The following is a 26,850-nucleotide window of genomic DNA, read 5'->3' on the forward strand; positions in this document are numbered from 1 at the left end:
ATAGAACTACCCTACGACCCAGCAATAGCACTGCTAGGAATCTACCCAATGGATACAGGAGTGCTGATGCATAGGGGCACACGCACCCCAATGTTTATAGAAACGCTTTCAACAATAGCAAAATTATGAAAAGACCCTAAATGTCCATCAACTGACAAATGGATAAAGAAGATGTGGTTTACATATACAATGAAATACTACTTGGCAATGAGAAAGAATGAACTCTGGCCATTTGCAGCAACGTGGATGGAACTGGAAGGTATTATGCTAAGTGAAATACGTCAGTCAGAGAAAGACAGATACCATATGTTTTCACTCATGTAGAACTTGAGAAATTTAACAGAAGACCCTAGGGGAAGGGAAGGGGAAAAAATAGTTACAGAGAGGGAAGCAGGCAAACCACAAGAGACTCTTAAATACAGAGAACAAACTGAGGGTGGATGGGGGGTGGGGGAAAGGGGAAAGTGGGTGATGGGCATTGAGGAGGGCACTTGGGATGAGCACTGGGTGTTGTATGTAAGCCAATTTGACAATAAATTATATTAAATAAATTTTAAAAAAGAAAAGAAAAGAAAAGAAAGCATAGTTCCACTGGATGCCTTGACTTCAGACTTCTGGCCTCCAGAACCATGAAAAAATAAATTCCCGTTGTTTTAAGCCACCTCATTTGTGTGTACAGTTGATCCTTAAACAACATGGTTTGAACTGCATAGATCCACTCATAAACAATTTTTATAGTACAGTACTATAAATGTATTTTCTCTTCCTTATGACTTTCTTAACATTTTTTTTTCTGTACCTTACTTTAATCATGAGAATATGTATATAACACATATAACAAACTATGTGTTAATCAACTGTTATTGGTTAAGGCTTCCAATCAATCATCAGTAGAATATTCGTAGTTAAGTTTTTAGGGAGTCAAAAGTTTTATGTGGATTTTCGACTGTGCAGGGGTTTGGAGCCTCTAACTCCTGCATTGTTCAAGGATGAACTGTACTTTATTACATTAGCCCTAGAAAATTAATGCATTGGCCAAGGTAGCACCTGAAATCACAGCTCCAAAATGCTTGTCAAATTTCAATTTATGAACTCATCACTAAGAGAATTCCCCTTTTAACACATTTCTGATGACAGTGGGTCATTTTAATTAAAAAATTCTTATGTGGTGGGGCGCCTTGGGTGGCTCAGCCGGTTAAGTGTCCAATTTCAGCTCAGGTCATGATCTCACAGTTCTTGGGTTCTAGCCCCACACTGGGCTCTATGCTGACAACTCAGAGCTTGGAGCCTGCTTTGGATTCTGTGTCTCCCTCTCTCTCTGCCCCTGACCCACTTGTGCTCTGTCTCTCTTTGCCTTTCCAAAATAAATAAATGTTAAAAAAAAAAAAAAAATCTTTTTTTTTTTTTTTTTTAATTCTTATGTGGTAAAGGTTTCACTTCCTTTTCCTTTTTATTGTTGGATCGACAAAACTTGTTTCAAATATTCTAGATAAAAATCTTAAAGATAAAAGTGAATCATTGTAGGGGCGCCTGGGTGGCACAGTCGGTTAAAGCGTCCGACTTCAACCAGGTCACGATCTCGCAGTCCGTGAGTTCGAGCCCCGCGTCAGGCTCTGAGCTGATGGCTCAGAGCCTGGAGCCTGTTTCCGATTCTGTGTCTCCCTCTCTCTCTGCCCCTCCCCCGTTCATGCTCTGTCTCTCTCTGTCCCAAAAATAAATAAACGTTGAAAAAAAAAAATTAAAAAAAAAAAAAAAAGTGAATCATTGTATCTTTTCCCAACTTATATGCAAACTTACCTAAGTTTTTCCAAGGCACTTTCCCGTTCAATGCGAAGTTTAGCTAAAGATGTGTTCTCAGCTTTAAATTTTTCTATTTCTGTTTCCAATTCAATTACTTTCTCTCTCAAAACTTGAGATCGAGCACTGTCACCTATAAAATAGGCCATATATATTGAACTTCACAAAAGGTCTTCAGCAGCAGAAACCAGCTAGCTATTAATACTAAGAGCCAAATATATGGTAAATATCTGTACTATTAAAATGCACAAGAAACAACGCCTCTGAAAAAAAAAAAAACTATATGAACCTGACTTTCCAGATAAAACCAATCTATATTTAAAAAAGATATTATTCAACTGAAGAGTAACAATCTACCAATGAATTAACATTACATATAAAAAGAAATCATTCAAATAATTTTTAAAAACCTAATACATATGTTTTTTGTCTTTTTGATAACAGCCAATATTGTAATAACTGTATGGTGACAGATAGAAACTAGACATATCATGGGATCATTTCATAATGTATAAAAATACTGAATCACTATGATGTATACCTGAAACTAATACTGATGTTGTACATCAATTGTACTTCAATTTAAATATGTATATATGAACATGAGTAAGTAATTCACAAGACATCTAAAGCAAATAATTAACATCAAAATCAAAGTTTACTCCCACTAATCACAGAAATACAAATTAAGATGTTTTTCACATACCAATTTGCTATTTCAAAGAGTAAAAAAGCCAACACTTCTGTTCTTCCACTACCCTTTTGAAAAATTGATTTCCGCACAAAAATATGCATTGCAACATTATTTCTAATAGTGAAAAATAATTTAAGTATCCAACATTAAGGAAATTACTGAATAAAATGATGCTGTACTCACATAGTGTTCTGCAACCATTTTAAACAATTTTTTAATGTTTATTCATTTTTGAGAGAGAGAGACAGCACAAGCAGGGGCAGAGAGAGAGGGAGACACAGACTGTGAAGCAGGCTCCAGGCTTTGAGCTATAAGCACAGAGTCGACTCAGGGCTTGAACCCACAAACCATGAGATCATGACCTGAGCTGAAGTCAGATGCTTAACCAACTGAGCCACCCAGGCACCCTATGTTCTGCAACCATTTTTAAAATACACAAAAGTGTTTTAAAGAAATGGCCAGTGCATATTATACACCTGGTCAAAGAAGATGAGGTAATTTGTTTTTTGGTTTTTGTTTTTTTTTTAAGTTTATTTATTTTGAGAGAAAGAGACTGGAGCACGGGGGCAGAGAAAGAGAGAGAGAGAATCCCAAGCAGACTCCACACTGTCAGCACAAAGCGCAACGTGGGGCTCAAACTCACAAACTGTGAGATATGACCTGAACCAAAACCAAGAGTCAGACGCTTAACTGACTGTGCCACCCAGGCACCCCAAGAAAGAAAAGCTAAGTTTTTTTACTTTTTTTTTTAAGTTTATTTGAGAGAAAGAGCAGGGCAGCAGGGGCAGAAAGAGAGGAGAGAATCCCACAAATCCTGAGAAAAGACCTGAGCTGAAACCAAGAGTCAGATGCTTAACTGACTGAGCTACCCAGGTGCCCCAAAAAAGATAAAGTCAGTTTATTTTTTTAAGTTTATTTATTTGAGAGACAAAGACAGCACGAGTGGGGAGGAGCAGAATGAGAGGCAGAGTGAGAATCCCAAGCAGGCTCCATGCCGCCTGCACAGGGCCCAACACAAGGTTCAAACTCACAAAACCGCGAGATCACGACCTGAGCCAAAACAAAGAGTCCGACGCTTAACCGACTGAGCCACGAGGGCACCCCAACATAAAAGTTTTAACAAATGTCTGTACCATATTAAAAATACACAGGAAAAATGACTGGAAGGAAAAATTCCAAAATGGTATCACAGCTACCTTTGGATAGTTCAGTTATAAACATTTTTCATTCTATACTTAAGCTTCCAAACTTTCTGCAAAAAGTACTACTTTTAAAATCAAAGTATTTTTTTAAATAGTTTAAGTTAGGGGCATCTGGGTGGCTCGGTCAGTTAAGTGTCCAACTCTTTCTCTTTTTTTTTTCAGGTTTGTTAATTTTGAGAGAGAAAAAAAAAGAGCACACGTGTGGGCAGGGGAAGGGCAAAGAGAAGGTGAGACAGAGAATCCCAAGCAAGCTCTGCCCTGTTAGGCCAGAGCCCAATGTGGCGCTCAATTCCACAAACCATGAGAACATGACCTCAGCAGAGATCAAGAGTCCAACACTTAAATCAACTGAGCCACCTGGGTGCCCCAAACGTCCAACTCTTGATCTTGGCTCGGGTCTTGATCTCACGGTCATGGGTTCAAGCCCTCTGTTGGGCTTCACACTGGGCAAGAAGTTACTTACATAGCTTAAGTTATAATTTACATTTTTTTCAATGTTTACTTATTTTTGAGAAATAGAAAGATGGAGTGCAAGAAGGAGAGGTGCAGAGAGAGAGGGAGACACAGAATGTGAAGCAGGCTCCAGGCTCCCAGCTGTCAGCACAGAGGCAATGCGGGGCTTGAACTCATAGATGGTGAGATCATGATCTGAACCAAAGTCGGATACTCAACCGACTGAGCCACTCAGGCACCCCTACAATTTAAAGCACCTGTGCTTGGTAGGCATTCAGTTTACTACATGATATGATGGAAAGGAGTTTTCCATGTAAGTTTTAGAAGTCCATCGCATCAACTATACAGCCATTAAATGGAACGTGGCAGATGTGTAAGCGGGAAAAAACAATCTCCAAAATTTATTATAAGGTGAAGAATGGCCTATAAAAAACGTGTTTTCAAAGTGCGTGGATTGCTGAGTCAGTTAAGTGTCCAACTTTGGCTCATGTCGTGATCTCACAGCTCCAGGGTTCCAGCCCCACATCAGGCTCTGTGCTGACAGCTCAAAGCCTGGAGCCTGCTTTGGATTCTGTCTCCAGTCTCTCTGTCCCTCCCCTGCTCACACCCTCTCTCTCTCAAAAACTGAATAAATATTAAAAAAAATTTTTTAAGTGTTTTCATTTGTGTAGAAAGAAGATTACATACCCACTCCACATATGCTTTCATATGCACAGAATCTTTTTAGAATATACAAATGAAATGGGAATATAAGTTCCTCTAGGAAAAGGAATAGGAACCCAAATATAGGGAAGAAAGGAAACTTCAATTTTACTGTATTTCTTCTTGGTCCTATCTAGCAAGTTAGCGCATGAGTAGTAAAAAAAAATAAAAATAAAAAAATAAGTAAATACATAGTCATTTTAAAAAGTGCACACACAAAGGTTCACCTCATAGTGACACAAACCACAAATTGGATACTCTAGTTACAAAAGAAACTTATGTTACCTCAATTCATAATGAAGCAATTAATGTTACAGCCTTGAGAATAAGACATAGGCTTAAATTAGAAAATCTGAAATCAGAATGCATCCATATCTTTTGTACTAGCGGCCATTACATTATTTAGACCCACAAAACAAATCGAATTTTAACAATCACCTACTTAGACTTCTACTGAGCAACTAGAACGATTAGGATTTTAAGTGTTCTGATAAGATACCCCTACTGATAAGATAAATGTTAAATTTATAACATTCTGATACCTATTTTATAATGCTGACTTACCAGGTGGTTGGTCTTGACTTGGGTTTAACTTGGGTTCACTTCCCAAGTGTGAATCTGATTTGGGTTTCAGTTTCAAAGCAGGAAAGAATTTCATCATGAGATCTGACGTAGGAGGAGGGCTTGTGCTCCTACTGGATTTCCTCAAGTCTTCTCCCTTCTTGACTGGTGCGACCTTCCTTTTTATTGCTTTGTCTGGTACACATATTTCACTCTTATTAGGGTAGGCTGTCTGAGGAGTCCCATTAGTGACCTCTGTCCCAAGAACAGCATCATGTTTAAATGAATTCTCTTCAAGGTCAGTCCAAGTTCTTTCATCGTCAAAGTCAATTTTACTCATACTTACAGATGAGGGTCTTCTTGAGGACTCAGAAACTTTGTTTTTCAAGCTTTCTATTATGATAGACTCATCACTACTGTAATCTTTATCAGACAAATCTAAATCAACATCTCTCCTTTGATCTTCTTGCATCCCAGTATCCCTAAAAGGCCCCTTACCATCACAGACCTGTGGACTGTCTTCTCTGCTGCTGAAACCCCTCTCTTTATCGTCAGTTGATGGTTTTATGGTAACATCAAGTTGTTCCTCAGAGTCGGTGCTACTGTCACTGTCCATGGCACCTTCGTCATCACCTACATTCCACCGAGTCTGATTTTCAGAAGTGCTAGTTTGGAATGCTTTCCTACTGACTTTACAAGACTGTTCCCTATGTGCTTCAGGTGAGGACACTGAATCAGTCTGTTTGGGTGCGACCTCACACTCACACACATTATCAGGTTCAGGACAGTCTGGAGCCTCATTGTGGTTACACTGAAGAATGGGATCCAGTGTCACCATCTTCTCCTGCTGTACGGCTTTGACAGGGGTGGAAGACAGCCGGTGCCCTTTGCAGATCTGCTGGTCCCTCTCTAAGATTTTCAGTACAAATGAAGAATTACTGGAAAATGATATTTCATCAGCAGCTTGCTCCAAAAACAAAAATTCATCTAACTCCAAATTTTCCTTTTCCTTTTCTCGTTCCCACTTTTCTAACTTTTTCTGAAGAGAAATGTCAAGAGAAGATTCTGACTTTTTCAAGGTCTCATTTATTGGGCTCTTAGAAGCCATGCAGCTGACCAGCCCTGCTGAAAGAGGAAGTCTGTCTCTACCTGGTGTCTTATTCCAGACTTTGCAACCAACATCACAAGGTTTTGCACACTCGGGCATTTCTCTACTATTAGATTCAACTTTTTTTTCTAATTTGATCTGGTCTCTAAATTGCCCATCACATTTCTTCCCTGCCAGTATTTTCAATCCTGATGGAGAAAGACTTTTCCTGTTGTTACCCTTAAGCACTTTTGGCTTCTGACTAAGTGTGACAAAACCACTGCTGGCCCTAGCTTTATTGTTCTTTTTAACAGGAGGGTTCTCTGTACACAGTTCTTTGTTTATTAGAGCAGTTTTCCGCTGGAATTGCTGTCTATCCATTTTAAACACAGGTTGGTCCTCTGAAATGCTCTGATTAGGCACTAGTTTACTTTCTCTCCCTTTCTGAGACTTAGATTTAGCATTAGTAAATCTAGCTAAACCTTCTCCTCGTTTCAAGAATGGTTGTTTTGGCTTTGCTTTGATTGGCAATGATCCTTCTGCTTCCTAAAATAAAGAATATTTGAATTAATTCTGGTATATCCAAGTTATCTCAATGTTCTTTTTAAAGCAAATTATAAATAAATCTCTAAAGCCTCATCTAACTTAATCAAGATAGTGGCGATGCCTACCCTTAGTTGTTTTCGTTTCAGTTCTTGTTCTTCCAGTCGAATTTGTTCTTCCAAGTAGTCTTCAAATGTCTGTTTCCTCTCTCTGATAGCAACTTTAATAGGCCTAATCATAAAAATAAAGTTATTTAGCATGCAAGTCAAGATGTGGTGAATATCTGCCTCAGTGTGCCTGACAGAGATACCTCTGATTACACTGAGAACTAACCATTTTCAAAGTCACAGACCCCGTATGAGAATCCAAAGAAAGCTATAATCCTACCCCATCTCCCAAAATACAGAAAAATACAACACTCTACATGATTGGGGAAAAAAAAAAAAAAAAAAAAAAAAACCTTCTGAAGTTCATTTTTTGCCTATAGATTATATAACTTTAAAATATACTTTGAGGAGCGCCTGGGTGGCTCAGTCATTGAGCATCCAACTTCAGCTCAGGTCATGATCCCATGGTTCGTGAGTTTGAGCCCTGCGTCGGGTTCTATGTTGACAGCTCAGAGCCTGGAGCCTGCTTTGGATTCTGTATCTCTCTCTGCCCTCCCCCACTCACAGTCTGTCTCTCAAAAATGCATTAAAAATTTCATTAAAAAAATAAATAACTAAGAATAAAATATATTTTGAAAATACTTCATCAAATAAGCACTTTAAGAAAGATCCTTGACAGGGGCGCCTGGGTGCCTCAGTTGGTTAAGTGCCAACTTCAGCTCAGGTAATGATCTCACAGCTTGTGAGTTCAAGCCCTGCGTCAGGCTCTGTGCTGACAGCTCAGAGCCTGAAGCCTGCTTCGGATTCCGTCTCCCTCTCTCTGCCCTTCCCCTGTTCACACTCTGTCTCTTAAAAATAAACGTTAAAAAAAAATTTAAAAACAAGATCCTTGACAATGTAATAGAGCAATAATCAGAAGTAATTTGCCCATCCATAACATCTATTAAAATATGTCAAGTATTTAAGAAAATAAGAAACAATCTCAATATTGATAGTTTATATTTGTCATAAGATTTTTAAATTCTGTAACTAAGCTTACCCAATTATAATTTATAAGTGACACCAAATGTGAGACTCAATATTAATTTGTTTTTGTCTTTGCCAAAATAGGATTTACCTAACTATTTGAGAGAAGATTAATTTTATCCAGATTTCTTCTCTTTGGTGAAAAAAGTTTGCTCAATTCTTCCAAAACAATGCAAAGCTATCTGAACTGACAGGTCTCCCCGACCACTGTCTGTTGCTGACAATATGTGGTAAGTTGTAACTTCAACATTATACTTAAAAGCATATTCAAGCAAAAACAAGAAAACCATGGGTCTTTTTTAAAAGAAAGTGCTCGGGGCGCCTGGGTGGCGCAGTCAGTTAAGCGTCCGACTTCAGCCAAGTCACGATCTCGCGGTCCATGAGTTCGAGCCCCGCGTCAGGCTCTGGGCTGATGGCTCAGAGCCTGGAGCCTGTTTCCGATTCTGTGTCTCCCTCTCTCTCTGCCCCTCCCCCGTTCATGCTCTGTCTCTCTCTGTCCCAAAAATAAATAAACGTTGAAAAAAAAAATTTTTTTAAAAATAAAAAAAATAAAAAGAAAGTGCTGTACCATAATAGCTGGCTATTACATTAAACTGTCACACTTCTTATTCCTTTCAATATGGATGATACCTTTCTTCAATATTAGCCACTTCTGAAGAATCACCAATTGTTTTTACATTCACATCTTTCCCTTCCTGAATAGGTTCGGCCACTTTCTCCCAACATGGTGAAACACCTTCTCCTAGGATAAAAATTAGGAACAATTTAGTTCCAAAAAATAAAGAATAACATCTTAAAACCTGAGAATTTTACAAGTTACTATGCTAAAGTAATATTTATCAAAAGTAATATATGCCAAAGATTTTAGAACCCTCAAGGATTTCTTTATTATGACTTCTTTATATGACTTTTTAATATGATTTCTTTAATAGGAGATAAACTACAAAACCCTATTTAAAACATGACACTGTTCACAAGGTAAATGTTATGGGCTTTTCTAAATTAAAAAAGACTAGGATCACCTGAGTGGCTCAGTCGGTTAAGCATCAGGCTCTTGATTTCGGCTCAGGTCATGAATTCATGGTTTGTGGGGATCAAGCCCCACTTCCAGCTCCACACTGACAGCATGGAGCCCGTTTGGGGTTCTCTCTCTCCCTTTCCTGCGCTGGCGCTCACTCTCTCTCTCAAAATAAATAAATAAATTTTTAAAAAATTGATTCATTAAAAAAGACTAAAAAGAGAGCTGTAACAACTGAATGTAACAGATGAACTTGACTGTTCCTGGTTTTTTTAAAAAAACACATATTTGGGACAATAGTGGGAATTCTAAAATGAATTTAAATATTAAGGAATAGTAGTAGAGAATAGTATCTATACAGAAGAATATCATAATTTTTACTTGATGTGTGCTGAAATATTTGAAGTGATGTAACATAATGCCTGCATATTACTTGCAATGAAATGACTGAGCAAGTTACATTTAAATGTAGGCAGAAATACAGATGTATAGATATACATACACACATAGAAAAATATGTAGACAAAGTAAATACAGCAAAATATTAACTGCTGAATCAAGGTCTATTATTAATCATTGCAGTAGTCTTTCAACTTTTCTGGATGTTTGAAATTTTCCAAAATAAAAAGGTAAGAGAGTATACTGCTTAAAAAATTTTTAAAAGGCATGTGACCTTTCCATATTCTAAATCAGAAATAAAATATTATGCACAAAGGTGCCCAATCCTAACTAGTAAGGATAGACACCTTTTGTCATATTTTCTGCACTTTTTTAGAACTTTCTCCAAAGAACATATTCATGAAAACACCATCAAAATTGAAAATGAAATTCAAATTAAAAATACTGGAAACAACTCAGCCCTACTGCAAAGAACATTAAATACTGATATATTATTTGATGACCAGCATGATGACAACCATTAAAATTATGGTTATGAAACTATGAAATTTACCATCACGTCTGAGTAGGAAAAGAACACATTATTTTCCATCTTGGCTGGGAAAAGAACACAATTATACGATATTTTACAGTTACAAAATGTAAAAAAAAAAAAAGTGGAAGGGGGAATGGGGCACAGAAACAGCATTTTAAAAAAGGAAAAAAAAGACCAGAAGAAACTACACCAGAAATGCCACAAGACCTCCATGAGTTTAGACCATCAGATGCTGCCAGTTCTCTGGCAAAAACATGTTGAGCGCGAGGAATACAGAGGTACAGTGAGGGCAAACCGAGTGTCTGGGAGTGGACGGAATTTCTCTTCTGAATAGTAACTGCCACCACCAACCTATTTCTCACATTTCACATCTTCGATCATGTGCCCCTCCACTACCACACATACTACATAACCTCAAACTATTTCTAAGCTCTCAGAGAAAAATAGCACACACAGAACCCACCATCTCCCTTTTTGAAGACCCCATGCTACCTTGAGAGGTTTGAAATCAGCATGAGTATTGCGATTGTTCTCAGAAAGTCACAAAATTCTGTGTCCAGTTCTGTGTCCAATCCAGGCTCAATGGTTACGCAACATGTAGGGGCTCATAATTAAAGCCACAGGCACGGGGGACAGGGGAAAAAATCCAGGAAGGACTTTTCTTGTCTTAGCACAGCTTGGTAACACTGCTAGCTAAGTACAAAAGAGAGAAATAGAAGTAACTCACCTATAGGATAGTCATGGTTTTCTTCCTTCAAATCATTGTTTTTCACAAGTGCTTCTTGATATTGTGCCTCACAAAACAAAGTGAGAGGAGCACCAGTTTTTGCAGTTAAGACAAAATCTGGATGAGTAGTTCTACAGAAGTTGTTTTGTTCATCAGATAAAATGTTGGAAGTGTGTGTTTTTTCTTGGGTTTGATTCTGGTAGACATGTGACGGTAGGAAGGGCGAGGTTTTCTCTACAGTGGTTGAATTTCCTGGAGATCTATACTTCTGGCTCTGACCATCAGGCAGTAGGGTTAAACCTTGCAATTAAAAAAAAATAGTTGAAAAAAAAAAAAATGATCAAAACTAATGACTTCCTAGAACATTTTCGCTTCTACCTGTTAGTGATCCCTACCTACCAGGTTTTCTCCAAAGTGATAAAAGTATTTTTTCCTCCTTATATTAGGAAACTCTATTTAACAAAATGATGAAATTTAGAAGTCCAAAATGACCGCTGCATAATTTGAATCAAGGGTATGTTTATACGACAATTGATGTGCAGTGTAGACCTGGCACAGCTGCAACACAGCCTGCTTCTGGAAGGCACCATTCATCTTCCATCTGTGAGCACTACTGGAATTCTCAACTCTGCAGCCCCACAACAAACACAGAGAGCACCAATGCCAATAGCTGTAAATGATCTGAAGAGTTCCCTAAAGACAAATAAGCTCCCTAAAGACACCCGGGGGGCCTGCGTGGCTCAGTTGGTTGAGCATCCACCTTTGGCCCAGGTCATGATCTCATGAATTCAAGCCCCACATCAGGCTCCGTGCTGACAGCTCAGAGCCTGGAGCCTGCTTCAGATTCTGTGTCTCCCTCTCTCTCTACCCCTCCCCTGCTTGGACTCTGTGTCTCTCCCTCAAAAAAAAGTAAAAAACATTGAAAAAAATGTAAAATGTTAAAAAAAAAAAAAAAAAGCAAAGGGGCACCAGTTGGCTCAGCCAGTGGGGCATGTGACTTTTGGTCTCAGGGTTGTGAATTTGAGCCCCAAGTTGGGTGTAGAGATTACTTAAAAATAAAATCTTAAAAAAAAAAAAAAACAAAAAAACAAAAACAGAAGGGGCACCCAAGTAGCTCAGTCAGCTGAGCATCCAACTCTTGATTTCAGCTCAGGTCAGGATTTCAGGGTTTGTGCATTCCAGCCCCACGTTGGGCTCTGTGCTGACCACATGGAGCCTACTTGGGATTCTCTCTCGCTCTCTCTATCCCTCCCCTGCTCACACACTCTCTCTCTTTCTCCCTCTCTCTCAAAATAAATATTTAAAAATATATAAATCGAAGAAGAGAAGACACAATGTGAAGGGTTTTATAAGAGCCATGCCACCCATCTCTCAAACCCTCTGCCTCATCCCAGATCACAAATAAAACTGGAAATGAGGTAGGTCTTCATAGACTATCAGGCTCAAACTCCTTTCTTTTATAGAACAATACTCTCTCCATCCAAAGATTTTTTTAAGTTTATTTATTTTGAGAAAGAGAGCATGAGTTGGGGAGGGGCAGAGAGAAAGGAAAAGAGAGAGAATCCTAAGTAGGCTCTGCGCTGTCAGTGGAGAGGCCAATGCGGGGCTTGAACCCATAAACCATGAGATCATGACCTGAGCCAAAATCGAAAGCCAGACTCAAATGACTGAGCCACCCAGCATCCCCAAATGTTTCTGACTTACAGTCACCTCACTTCAGACTGAAGATGTCTTTGATAAAAGTGCAATACCCCAAAGAGGCAGTTCTCAAAGTGTGGTCTGTAAACCCCTGAAGGTCTCTAAGATTCTTTCAGTGCATCCACAAAGTCAAATCTATTTTCATAAGATATTAAGATAGTATTTGTCTTTTTCACTTCATGCACTAATGGTGCAAGAGCAAAACAGAAACTCGTAGTACCTTCACTGAAAAGCAGGACAGCAAAACAGTGGCACCAAACTGTGCTAGCAGTCACTGTATTAGTCACCACAAAAAACAAACAAACAAACAAAAAACAGGGGCGCCTGGGTAGCTGAGTCAGTTGAGCGTCTGACTCTTGATTTTGGCTCAGGCCATAATCCCAGGGTCGTGGGATCGAGCCCCACATCAGGCTCCATGCTGGGTGTAGAGCCTGCTTAGGATTCTCTCTCTCCCTCTGCCCATCTCCCCTGCTGGTGCTCTCTCTCTCTCGCGCGCGCGCTCTCTCTCTCTCTCTCTCCCTAAAAACAAACAGTTTTATTTAAGAATGTCCTAGATAGGGGCGCCTGGGTGGTTCAGTTGGTTGAGTATCCAACTCTTGGTTTGGCTCAGGTCAAGATCTCACAGTTGTGAGATTAAGCCCCATGTTGGGCTCCATGCTGAATGTGGAGCCTGCTTGGGATTCTGTCCCTCCTCAGCGCACTCTCTCTCTCAAAAAAATAAAATAAAAAGGTCCTAAAGTTGCAAGAATTATTAATTTTTAAACTGAATTTGAACTGTTGAGTTCAAGTGTCATTTCAACATTCTATAGGACAAAACAAAAAGCGTGCATAAATCACTTCTACTGCAAACCAAGACATAGCTTGGTTTGAGATGTAAGCTTGACTAGGCACTTCTCTCAAAGAACATCATTTTTGGGGCGCCTGGGTGGCGCAGTCGGTTAAGCATCCGACTTCAGCCAGGTCACGATCTCGCAGTCCGTGAGTTCGAGCCCCGCGTCAGGCTCTGGGCTGATGGCTCAGAGCCTGGAGCCTGTTCCCGATTCTGTGTCTCCCTCTCTCTCTGCCCCTCCCCCGTTCATGCTCTGTCTCTCTCTGTCCCAAAAATAAATAAACGTTGAAGAAAAAAAAAAAAAAAAAAGAACATCATTTTTACTTGAAAGAATAAATGACAAAACTATGATGATTTAAACCTTCGTACTTGGCAGACAGTTTCTCAAAAATTAAACAAGCAAGCCAGTCACTTCAAAAAAAATGACTACAGTATTTAATAGTAAAACTTGAAGTCTCTAATAAAAATTAGAATTTATTAAACAAACCTACCACCATGAGCTTGACAGCTTCATAACACTTCAAGACTTAAAAAAAAAAAAAAAAAAGACAAAAAAATTTTTTTAATGTTTATTTTTGAGAGAGAGAGGGAGAGCACAAGTTGGGCAGGGGCAGAGGGAGAGAGAGAGGGAGACAGAGGATCCCAAGCACCTCAGCACTGACAGCAGAGAGCCTCATGCAGGCACTGACTCAAGAACTGTGAGACTATGACCTGAGCCTAAGTCAGACACTCAACCAACTGAGCGACCCAGGCAGCACCCTGTTACTTCAAGACTTTTACGATGAGCTCTGTAGTGGTATTAATGGATATAATTTTTTGATATTATATGATAAAATACACTTAAGTATCTTTTAAAGACCTACATAACTCAGTGAACCACTACTTTGCAAATAACCAATGCACAATTTTACTAAATCATGCATGATAAAAGAGCCATTCAAAATGCCAAGATATTCCAATATATTTCATGTAATAGAGTATAAAAAAGTTCATTAATATAGTTTCAGACTCCATACTTTGAATTATCACTAAGAAACGGCCAATTGTTAGGTTTGGGTGCAATATCAAAGAAATAACTACAATTATTTGAAAAGGCTATTACAGTACTCTTCTTTCCCTCTTCCAAGTAAACATCCATGTGAGGCCGAATTTTTTTTCACATGCTTCAATCAAAACAACATAACTTAAGAGAATGAATGCAGAAGCAGATAGGACAATCAGCTGAGCTCTTTTAAACCAGAAGTTAAAAGAGATGTGCAAAAATATAAAACTATGCTATTCTTCTAATTTTTTAGAAAAACCTCTTCATTAAGTTACTTATGATAACATGTAACTGCTTTTTATTTTAATGAATTAGTTTTTTAATTTCTCCAATTTAATTCCTGATAGTTAAATATCAACAGCCATAGCCCATAGAACAAATACTCTGGAGTCCTCATTAATTTAAGAGTGTTCAGTGGTCCTGAGACCAAACAGTGTTAAAAATCACTGTCCTAAAAGCAATGTGCCATAATTGAAAGGCGCTAGCTTTTATATCAACAATGTTGAAACTGCTTCCTTATTGCTCTACCGTAGTGCTATTTCTACCTTAAAAAGTATCACAGGCTGTTATTGAAATGATCTGGATTATCCTCTTATGTATTCCATAAAGGAACCCTGACCCATTCAACTATTTCAAGACATACACCATGTTCTCTACATTTACTAAGATAAACGTCCTAATTCCCTAAACCACTCTTCATTTGATACATTTCTCATCACTACCACTACTACTATTCCCTGAATCCCATCCAGCTACTTTGCACATTCATCTGCCAAAGTCTTTTATTCTTCGTATTCTCAATGCCCAGTGCAACCTCTGAACAGAACAGGCACTTTTGTGAATCAGCACTGTGTCTCTGGGAAGGTGCCATCAAGAAGTAAACACATGTTCCAGATCACTATTTCTCAAACTAAGGGATACAATCCATTAGTAATTTTATCATCAGAATCATGACTGGTACTTTTTTCAATGAATGAGATTAGGACAAAATAAATAGAAAACATCCTTACAACATGCCAGGCACACCAATAAAGACTGATTTATGAAATTTCTTTGAAATTGTGAGTCATGATTTTAAATGTTTTTGTTATAATGTGGTACGGTGAAACATCTCTCAAAACCACTGCTAGAGATCAAATTTACACAGGTTTACAGTCCCCTGATAAGCATATCATGTTTTCTGTTAATTGATCTAGTATACAACAAAAGATGTGTCATCTGCCACCATAGAAAATATTTTTGGTATGGTTCCTCTGCTGACCAGAGTAGCCTCTACACATATTTTACCATTATGACCCTGAGGAGTTTTTCATTCTTTTTTTTTTTTTTTGAGAGAGAAAGAATCCCAAGTAGGCTCTGCTTTATCAATACAGAGCCTAATGCAGGGCTCGATCCCACAAACCACGAGATCATGACCTGAGCGGAGACAAGAGCCAGACACTTAACTGACTGAGCCACCCAGACACCCTACGGAGTTTTTCATTCTTCAGGCAGGGGTTGTAAGCCAGTAGCCCTAGGCCAAATTTGGCTCTACATCTTTTATTCTGCTAGGTCTTTTTAAAATTTTATAGGGACGCCTGGGTGGCTCAATCGATTAAGCATCTGACTTTGGCTCAGGTCACCATTTCACAGTTTCTGAGTTCGAGCCCAACACAGGGCTCTCTGATGTCAGCACAGAACCACTTTGGATCCTCTGTCCCTCTCTCTCTCTCTCTCTCTCTCTCTGCCTTTCCCCCTCTCCCCACTCATCTGCTCTCTCACTCCCTCTCTCTAAAATAAATAAACATTAAAAAAAATCTTTAGGGGCACCTGGGTGGCTCAGTCAGTTAAGCGTCCGACTTCAGGCTCAGGTCATGATTTCACGGTTCATGGGTTCAAACTCCACGTCGGGCTCTGTGCTGACAACTCAGAGCCTGGAGCCTGCTTTGGATTCTGTGTCTCCCTCTCTCTCTCTGCCCCTCCCTCTCTCTCTCTGTCCCTCCCTCGCTCATGCTCTGTCTCTCAAAACTAAGTAAATGTTAAAAAAAAAATTAAAAATCTTCAAACTTTTATTTTATAAATAAATATGGCTGCCGTTAAGCAGGGCACACATGCTCCAGAATGGCCCAGCTCCCACCTGTCCCAATCATATACCACCACCACCATTTCATAGTTATCTGCAAGGCCCCTGAAGAAACTGGGGTTCACCACATATGACAGAGTAATGGTAGAAAAAACCTGTCAAACAACTAAAGGTGAGAAATGTCACTGTTCACTGTTGAGCTGACTGAAGGCTCTGTGTAAGCACAAAGTACCTGGGAGTGGTTGGTGCCCAGACACAGCAGTGAGCAGCTTCTCTTGTTCTTCCAGAAGTCTCTGTAGTTGCTCGAAATGCTGCCTCCTCAGCTGTTCCTGCTTCTTCTGTTGTACTTCTTTCAGCTTTTTAAACATAAAATTTGATTAAACTAACTTTACATTTCTTTAGGGATCTTTGCTCCTTACATTTATCTTAACCCCTCTCATCTCCCTTTTCGTATCATCTCTAATACAGAGTTTCAAAGAGTGATCCCTAAGTAACTACATCTGCCACCCAAACTCTAAAATCCTATTTTTTATGAAGGAAACATAGAAACAGAAAAAGTCATTTGAATCTGTAGATTCTTACAATACAATAGGTATCAGTACATTTATGATCAACTTTTCCCCTTTAATATCTAATCAGCCATTTCCAATTCAGTTTTTACCAAACGAAGCAGAAACTTAAAAGACATTGTTATCTCGAGTGTTGTATGTTACATATCAAACCTGTGTTAATGTTTCACATTAGATAAAAGGCAAAATTTGGTATTTTGAGGATTTCCCAGGAAAGGGGAAGAAAACTTTTCATCAACAGAAACTTGCAATAATGCAAATACATTAGGCCAAATTCTGTTGTACCTGTTCAAGCTTTTTAAAAAGTGGGTCTTTATAAGGCACTTCTTTGCATTCACTTGAAAGATCTGAGACAATGTCATTTTTGTTATCTTCCCAGTGTCCAGGAGCACCCTGACATGCCACTATTTGTGGTTCCTCTTTAGTTAAAGGAAACACTGCATGTGTTTCAGACTTATTTGATTGTAGTTTATAAGGGCTGTTAGAGTCCAACTTCTGTTCTTCATGAAGTGAATCTTCTTCACTTATAAAGGTGAAGCTATCTGAAAAATGCGTGGCTTTAACAGGAAAGCTGGTAGAAATGTTCACACTTGCTCGCTGCTCTTCGTCTGCTTCCAAAATAGGAAATCCACGATTTAATATGACCCCAGCCCGAGAAGGATTGGTCATCCACTGGGTTAGGAAGCTCTGCCCACTGTTTAACTCTGAAGAGGCTGGCATCACGAACATTTTAGTCCAATGACACTATTATATTTAAATAATATACAAGCTGGAACTGCTATTAATTTCCAATGCCTGTAGAAAGAAGATGCCAACAAAAAACATCGGTTAAATCTGTTCTACCCAAACCGCGAACCAGCACAAAAATCTACTGGATATTTCAAATTCAAAAGACTTAATCAGCAAAGCAACTGGGCAAGAAGTTACGTGGTTTGTTTTTTTTTTTTTTAAGCCTTAAAAATATCCAAATTGAGTGAATCAAAAACCTAAGTTCCTTGCTGACAGAATCAGCATATAGATGTTATTTAAGGCCTTGACACTGGGCGAGATCACTAAGTGACTGAGGGTACAAAAAAGAGAAAATGTAGAAAGTAGTGTCCTGGAGACCAAGTGAAAAAAGTGTTTCAAGGAAGAAAGAGGCGTGTTAAATGCTGTTAACAGACGAAGGGTGAGAACTGAGAACTGATCTTGGAATTGAGCAACGTAAAGGTCATGATAACTTCAATGAGAGCAGCTGGAAGGGAGAGGGACGCTGCCAAAGCTTAAATGGAGGAAATACATGAAAGAATGAGAAATTAAGGACTGCTAACTCTTCCCAGGAGTTCTGTTATAAAGGGAAGGAAATAAATGGAACGGTGGCTGTGAAAGGGCGGGCCCACGCCAGCCAACTCCATCTTGTTCTGTGTCCTTCACCTAGACCACGCCTCCTCCCTTTGAGTGACCTCCCGCTCACCCATTCAAGCTTCCTGATCAAAACACGCCACTTCCCCAGCCAATCGGCTGCCCCTAGACCCCTATAAAACCTTTGTGCTTTTGAAACTCGCGCTCTTGGGGCGCCTGGGTGGCGCAGTCGGTTAAGCGTCCGACTTCAGCCAGGTCACGATCTCGCGGTCCGGGAATTCGAGCCCCGTGTCGGGCTCTGGGCTGATGGCTCAGAGCCTGGAGCCTGTTTCTGATTCTGTGTCTCCCTCTCTCTCTGCCCCTCCCCCATTCATGCTCTGTCTCTCTCTGTCCAAAAAATAAATAAACGTTGAAAAAAAAAAATTTAAAAAAAAAAAGAAACTCGCGCTCTTTCCCTGGTATCTCACCGCTGCGTCAGTGCAGGTAGGGGATTGAGCTCGAGCTAGCTCGAATAAAGGCTCTTTGCTTTTGCATCGGACTCGGCTCCCTAGTGGTCTTTGGGGATCACGAATTCTGGGCATAACATTTGGGGGCTCGGCCCGGGATCCCCAAGACCCCCAAGGGACCCCCGACCCGGAGAGCCTGACTGGCCACGGTTAGTGTCTGTTTGTTCTGTCTTTTCTGTGTGAGCTCATTTCTGGAATTCTGGTAGTGCCCGACGCGGTCTAAGTGGACGCACTGGAGGACCACGGGCCGGGAGTTTCGGAAGACGTTCCGATTCTCCCTTCTGGAGGGACGTGGAATCCCCTCATCTGTTTCGGAGGGACGTGGAATCCCCTCATCTGTTTTGGAGGGACGTGGAATCCCCTCAAAGGTCTGAGACGAGGCGGGTCGCTCCCGCTGGTCGGCGTGAGGCCGTCGTCTTTGGAGGGACGTGGAATCCCCTCATCGGTTTTGGAGGGACATGGAATCCCCTCAAAGGTCTAAGCTAGCTCTCAGTTTTGCTTCCATGGAGTTGGAAGACTTTCTAGGGGCCCTCTGTTTGTCTGTTTTTGTGTTTCTCTGTTTTGCTCTGTGGACTTACTGGACGGACGTTATGGGACAGACTCAGACTACTCCTCTAAGTATTATGATTGATCACTTTAAGGATGTGAGGGGAAGAGCTAACAACTTCAGTGTGGAAGTCCAAAAGGGTCGGTTGCAGTTTTTTTGTTCTAGCGAGTGGCCAACTTTCAATGTCGGATGGCCACCAGAGGGGACCTTCGACCTCCCTACCATCCACCGAGTCAGGAGTATCATCTCTCAGCCTAAGACAGGCCATCTTGATCAGCTCCCTTACATTATCACTTGGCAGGACCTTGTACAAGACCCACCCTCTTGGCTTAAGCCCTTCCTAACCCTGCTCCCTCCGGAGCCAAAACCCATTCTTGCTTTGCAGGAGACAGAGAAGAGGAAATGTCTTATCCAGCCTTCAGCACCCCTCTACCCTGTCCTACAGGGGGGTACTGAAGAAGAATTAATTTTTCCTCCCCCGTATAACCCCTCTAGGATGCCGGAAGAACACCATCCTCCCCCTCCGGGGGAGGCAGACGCTGTTCCGAGAGCAGGAGGCGGAAACGCTCCAAGGGGAAGCCCGCCCTTTACCAGACAAAGGGCTCAGAGGGAGCAATCCGCCTCCGCCGCCGACTCCACTCTTCTGCCCCTGCGAGCCACCGGACCCCCAGACGCGGAGGGGAATCAGCCCCATCACTATTGGCCTTTCGCCACTAGTGACCTCTACAATTGGAAAGCTCAGAATCCTAAGTTTTCCGAGAAACCGGCAGGGCTTATTGATTTATTAGACTCTGTTCTTTTTACCCATCAGCCCACGTGGGATGATTGCCAGCAGCTTTTGCAGGTCCTGTTCACGACTGAAGAAAGAGAAAGAATCCTCAATGGGGCCCGAAAACTAGTTCCGGGCGCAGACGGGAATCCCACCACCAACCAAGCTCAGATAGATGCCTCCTTCCCCTTAACTCGGCCCCAGTGGGATTTCAACACGGCAGAAGGTAAGGAGAGGCTCCGGGTCTACCGCCAGACTCTAATGGGGGGTCTCCGAATGGCTGCTAGAAAGCCAACCAATTTGGCCAAGGCAGGAAATGTACAACAGGGAAAAGATGAATCTCCGGCTGCCTTTTTAGAACGGATCATGGAGGCATTCCGTACCTATACCCCCATGGATCCAGAGGCTCCGGAAAGCAAGGCAGCTGTTATCATGGCCTTTGTAAACCAATCGGCCGTAGACATTAGGAGAAAATTACAGAAAATAGATAGACTAGGAGAAAAAAGTCTGCAGGACTTACTGGTGGTAGCCGAAAAGGTATATAATAACCGGGAGCCTCCTGAGGACAAGCAGGCTCGCACCATGGCGGCTGCCAGCAGTAAGCAGACTCGAGACCTGGCCAGAATACTACTAGCCACCACTGCTGACTTCCCCGAGGAACGAGACCGCCGTCTCCGGCAGCTGGCAGACGATGCAAGAAAAGGTAAAGGAACCACCAAGGGGGGGAAGCAGAGGCTGCAGAAGGATCAGTGCACATACTGCAAGGAGATAGGGCATTGGGCCCGAGATTGTCCGAAAAGGGCCGTCGGGAAGGGAAGCAAGACTGGTCGAGTAAAAGTCCTAGAGCTGGATGAACTAAGTGATTAGGGGAGTCAGGGTTCGGACCCTCTCCCCGAACCCAGGGTAACTCTTAAAGTGGAGGGGACCCCTATTGACTTCCTTGTCGACACCGGAGCACAACATTCGGTCCTCCGCACCCCACAAGGAAAACTAGCTAGCAAGAAGTCCTGGGTACAAGGGGCAACTGGTATGAGCCAGTATTCATGGACTACCCGAAGAACAGTAGATTTGGGAAGGGGCCGGGTATCCCACTCCTTTATGGTAATACCAGAATGCCCCTACCCGCTGTTAGGACGGGACTTACTGACCAAGACTGGAGCTCAGATAACTTTCAGACAAGGGGGGCCTCAGGTCACCGATGGCAAGGGCCACCCCATCCAGGTCCTGACCATGAAACTGGAGGATGGGGGCGCCTGGGTGGCGCAGTCGGTTAAGCGTCCGACTTCAGCCAGGTCACGATCTCGCGGTCCGGGAGTTCGAGCCCCGCGTCGGGCTCTGGGCTGATGGCTCAGAGCCTGGAGCCTGTTTCCGATTCTGTGTCTCCCTCTCTCTCTGCCCCTCCCCCATTCATGCTCTGTCTCTCTCTGTCCCAGAAATAAATAAAAACGTTGAAAAAAAAAATTAAAAAAAAAAAAAAAAAAGAAACTGGAGGATGAATACCTCCTCCACCAGGAGGCGCTCCCGAGAGAGGCTAATATAGACAGATGGCTACAAGAATTCCCCTCGGTTTGGGCAGAGACGGGGGGATGGGACTAGCCGCTCATAGGACCCCAGTCCTGGTAGAGCTCAAGCCAGGAGAGAGTCCGGTAAGGATCAAACAATACCCCATGTCTCAGGAGGCCTAGAAGGGGATCCAGCCACACATCCGGAGACTACGAAGCCTAGGGGTACTAGTTCCTTGCCAGTCTGCCTGGAACACCCCCCTACTGCCGGTCAAAAAGCCTCACACAAATGACTACCGACCGGTACAAGACCTCCGGGAAGTAAATAAGAGGGTCGTGGACGTACACCCAACTGTTCCCAACCCATATACTCTCTTGAGCTCCTTAGCGCCCTCCAGGGTCTGGTATACTGTACTAGATTTAAAGGACGCCTTCTTCAGTCTGCCGCTGGCACCCCAGAGCCAACCCTTGTTCGCCTTCGAGTGGCATGATCCGGAGGAGGGCTACAGTGGGCAACTCACCTGGACACGGCTACCTCAGGGATTCAAAAATTCACCCACCATCTTCGACGAGGCACTACACGAGGACCTGGGTGAGTACAGAAGGGAGCACCCTGGCCTCACCCTTCTACAGTATGTAGATGACATCCTGATTGCGGCTGACACTGCCAAAGACTGTGAGCGAGGGACCCAGGACCTGCTGGCTACCCTGGGGGCCTTAGGGTACCGGGCATCCGCGAAGAAGGCTCAGCTATGCAGGGAGAGGGTAAGTTACCTGGGATATATCCTGGAGGGCGGACAGCGGCGGTTATCAGAAGCCAGAAAAGAAACTGTCCTAAAGATCCCTACTCCCACCTCCCGAAGAGAAGTGAGGGAATTCCTAGGATCAGGCGGCTACTGCCGCCTCTGGGTTCCAGATTTTGCTGAGATCGCCAGGCCCCTATATGAAGCTACCAAAGAGGGGAAAACGTTTAAATGGGCTGAAAAAGAAGAAACTGCCTTTAATCAGTTAAAAAGGGCCCTCCTAAGTGCCCCAGCCCTGGGCCTACCGGACATTACGAAACCCTTCCACCTCTTCGTAGACGAACATAAGGGAATAGCAAAAGGGGTTCTAACTCAAGCCTTAGGCCCCTGGAACTGTCCAGTGGCTTACCTAAGAAACTAGACCCAGTGGCTGCCGGCTGGCCGCCATGCCTAAGAATTATTGCGGCGACAGCACTCCTAGTCAAGGATGCAGACAAACTGACCCTAGGACAGGAGATCTGGATCACGACCCCACACGCCATTGAAGGGGTCCTGAAACAGCCTCCGGATAGATGGATGAGCAATACACGTATGACTCGTTACCAGAGCCTCCTACTCAACCCTCCACGAGTGCGGTTCCACCCCAGTGCAGCCCTCAATCCTGCAACCCTGCTGCCCGACCCTGACCTAGGTGCTCCATTACATGACTGTGCGGGAATCCTGGAACAAGTACATGGATTCCGGACGGACCTGACCGACCGGCCCCTCCCCGATGCTCAGGCTACTTGGTTCACTGATGGCAGCAGCTTTGTGCGAGACGGACACAGGTATGCAGGTGCAGCGGTGGTCACCGAAACCGACACCGTATGGGCGGAGGCTCTACCCTCTGGAACGTCAGCCCAGCGAGCAGAGCTCATAGCCCTCACCAAGGCGCTGATGCTGGGAGCTGGAAAACGGCTTAACATCTACACAGACAGCCGTTATGCATTTGCCACAGCTCATATTCATGGGGCAATTTATCAGGAGAGGGGGTTACTGATGGCAGAAGGATGGACTATAAAAAATAAGCAGGAGATACTTAACCTGCTTACGGCCTTATGGCTTCCTGCCAAGCTAGCCATTATCCACTGCCAAGGGCACCAAAAAGCTGATAACCCAGTAGCTAGAGGTAATCTAAAGGCTGACCAGGCAGCCAAGGCAGTAGCCCTTACTCCAGTCCCCACCATGACCATACAACTACCGGACCCGGGAGACCCAGTTTTACCAGACCAGCCCAAGTACTCCCAGGAGGAGTTACAGTGGATCAAGAAACTCCCCATGGCCCAGGAGATAAAGGGATGGTGGTATACACCTAACAAGGAGCTCGTGTTGCCAGACCAGCTCGGAGTCTCAATATTAGAGCACATGCATCGGTCTACTCACATGGGGGCCCGAAAATTAAAAGACTTAATCCGACATGCCGGAATCAAGATTCACCAACAGGACACCAAAATAGAGCAAGTTGTATCTGCCTGCAAGACCTGCCAACTCACCAACGCGAGGGCCACATCAAATAAAAAAGGAACCAGGCTCAGAGGCACCAGACCGGGAGCCCAATGGGAAGTTGACTTCACTGAAGTCAAACCAGGAAAGTATGGTTTTAAATATCTTTTAGTATTTACAGACACCTTCTCTGGCTGGGTGGAGGCATACCCAACCAAGCATGAAATGGCTCAGACGGTGGCTAAGAAGCTACTAGAAGACATCTTACCCAGGTATGGTTTTCCTGCCATGGTAGGATCGGACAATGGACCAGCTTTTATCTCGCAGGTAACACAGGCAGTAGCCAAGGTGGTGGGGGCAAACTGGAAATTACATTGTGCTTATAAGGCCCCAGAGCTCAGGACAGGTAGAAAGAATGAATAGAATCCTAAAAGAGACCCTTACCAAATTAACCATGGAGACTGGCGGGGACTGGGTGACTCTCCTACCATACGCCCTTTACCGGGTTAGAAACACTCCTTACACTCTGGGTTTTACTCCCTACGAGATCATGTTTGGCAGGCCACCCCCTGTTATTCCCAGCCTTCGAGCTGAACTTATTGCTGAGTTTGAAGATCAAGAACTTTTTCTTTCCTTGAGCGGGCTCCAGAGGGCGCACAAGGACATTTGGCCGCGCCTCCGTGCCATCTACGAGGCTGGCCCGATCCCGACACCTCATCAGTACAGGCTGGGAGACTGGGTCTATGTCAAGAGGCACCACCGAGAGACTCTCGAGCCGCGCTGGAAGGGACCCTACATCGTGGTGTTGAAAACCCCCACCGCTCTCAAGGTAGACGGCATCGCGACCTGGGTCCATCACACCCACGCCCAGCCAGCGGACCCCTCCTCGATCCGGAAGGATGTTGTCACGCGATGGGCCATCAGTCGGGACCAACACAACCCGCTCAAGCTCAAGCTACAGCGCATTCGACCTACCTAATATTGGTAACTCTGTTAACTCTGCTTGTCATTGCTCATGCTTCCGGGAGTCCCCACGCCCCCCAGAACATCGCCTGGCAGATCATAGACACCAGCTCGGGGACAATACTTAATCAGACCTCCCAGAGCCACCCCAGGGACACATGCTTCCCAGAACTTAGCGTAAAACCTCCAAACTCTGTTCCCCTTGTCACCATAAATGCAGCCGGCCCCATGATTGGGTCCGTAAGCTACATGACAAGGGGGGAATGAAAGGGCGGGCCTACGCCAGCCGACTCCATCTTGTTCTGTGTCCTTAACCTAGACCACGCCTCCTCCCTTTGAGTGACCTCCCGCTCACCCATTCAAGCTTCCTGATCAAAACACGCCACTTCCCCAGCCAATCGGCTGCCCCTAGACCCCTATAAAACCTTTGTGCTTTTGAAACTCGCGCTCTTTCCCTGGTATCTCACCACTGCCTCGGTGCAGGTAGGGGATTGAGCTCGAGCTAGCTTGAATAAAGGCTCTTTGCTTTTGCATCGGACTCGGCTCCCTAGTGGTCTTTGGGGATCACGAATTCTGGGCATAACAGCTGTACAGGGAAGCATGGTGAAGAATGATTTTTTAAGACAGGAGAAATAAAAGCAGGTCTGTAGGCTAATGAGGATGGACAGAGGAGAGAATTAGTATAGCCATATCTCTGAAGTGAGGGGTGAGAAAATCTAGTACCAAAGCGAAATGACGTTTCACATTATTTTTCAGACACAATTCTAGATTTTAACTTTATCAGTATAATACAAAAGGAAATGAAAAATGGCAATTTGGAGGCATACATGTATTTACTTAGCTTTGTACCTAGTGTCTGAAAAAAAAAAGATACAAGCAGAAAAAGAAATATAGACGCATAAACATTACAATATGCTCATACTCACTCAAGTGGAACAGAAATTAAAACAGTAATGACATACCAGTTTTCCCATACCAGGTTGGCAAAAACTAAAAAACTGATAAACCCCAGTGTGGAAAAGAAATCTTCCATAAAGCGTCATTTGGGAATGTAAACTGGTAAAACCTTTTGAAGGGCAATTTGACACTATCTATCCAAATCGTAAATGCACAGAAACTCTGACTTAGCAATTTCACATCTAGGCATTGTGTGCTATATTGGCACAAGTTCACGTTTGTAACAAACCGAGATTAATTTAAATGTCTATCAAGAGGGGACCGACTAATTATGGCTTTTACGTTATGCAACTGAACAGAACAAGCGAGACCAGGTACTGACTGATATGGCCGTCTCGGAATATCCAAGACACATTGTTAAGTTGACAAAGGCAAAGTGCAGAGCAGTGTGCAAGAGATAAAGACAGGAAAGCAAGGTTACCTGGACCTGTGCTGTCCATTCTGGTAGCCACTATTCGGCACTTGAAAGTACTCAATATGACTGACGAACTGAGAGACAGATGGTGTCACTTTATCCAAACCGGATTTAATGGAATTTTAAATCAAGTGACTGCTGTTTCCCTTGTTGCTTTACTGCACTCAGCGACCTACGCTGAAAATACTTGTCCTCCATCTTCTGAAGCACAATCCTGAAACAGCGTCATGAGTCAAGTTGTTAAAACTGCTCAGTGCATTAGGTACAAATGCTGTGAATCACCAGTGTGTACAACTGCCCAAATAGAAGACAAAACGACTGCTCGCAAACTACTCAATAAGCAAAGACCAAAGTGGCGGTGTGATTTTTACCACTTTTGAGAACTACAGCTACTGAAACGTTAAAAAAAGAGAGAGAGAGAAAGAAAAAAAGGAACTGTTGCTACAAACAACACAGATGAGTAATGTTGAGTCCAACTCTCAACAAATTCACACCTGTATGTTCCCATTTAATATGAAGTTCAAGAACAGGCAAAATAAATGTATAGGTACAGAAGTCAGACTCATGGTTATCT

At 42.8% G+C, this 26,850-nt stretch overlaps 1 protein-coding gene across 8 annotated transcripts in view; it reads right to left on the bottom strand.

Annotated features, from left to right (window-relative positions):
• Positions 1–26,850, bottom strand: part of CENPJ (centromere protein J) — a 64,263-nt gene that overhangs the window by 33,628 nt on the left and 3,785 nt on the right. For 5 of the 8 annotated variants that reach the window (XM_045037279.1, XM_019815226.3, XM_019815063.3 and 2 more), the window contains 8 exons: positions 26,283–26,490; positions 17,337–17,846; positions 16,715–16,838; positions 10,852–11,151; positions 8,803–8,914; positions 7,168–7,270; positions 5,413–7,042; positions 1,798–1,930 (listed from right to left, as the gene is read on the bottom strand). In XM_045037279.1, coding sequence (XP_044893214.1) covers positions 1,798–1,930; positions 5,413–7,042; positions 7,168–7,270; positions 8,803–8,914; positions 10,852–11,151; positions 16,715–16,838; positions 17,337–17,780 — 2,846 coding nt within the window. In that variant the 5' untranslated portion in view covers positions 17,781–17,846; positions 26,283–26,490. The remainder of the gene's footprint in view (positions 1–1,797; positions 1,931–5,412; positions 7,043–7,167; positions 7,271–8,802; positions 8,915–10,851; positions 11,152–16,714; positions 16,839–17,336; positions 17,847–26,282; positions 26,491–26,850) is intronic. The other 3 variants (XM_045037352.1, XM_019815137.3, XM_003980244.5) reach the window with 1 other exon arrangement.

This window comes from Felis catus, chromosome A1 (genome assembly GCF_018350175.1).
Source record: "Felis catus isolate Fca126 chromosome A1, F.catus_Fca126_mat1.0, whole genome shotgun sequence".
NCBI lineage: Eukaryota > Metazoa > Chordata > Mammalia > Carnivora > Felidae > Felis > Felis catus.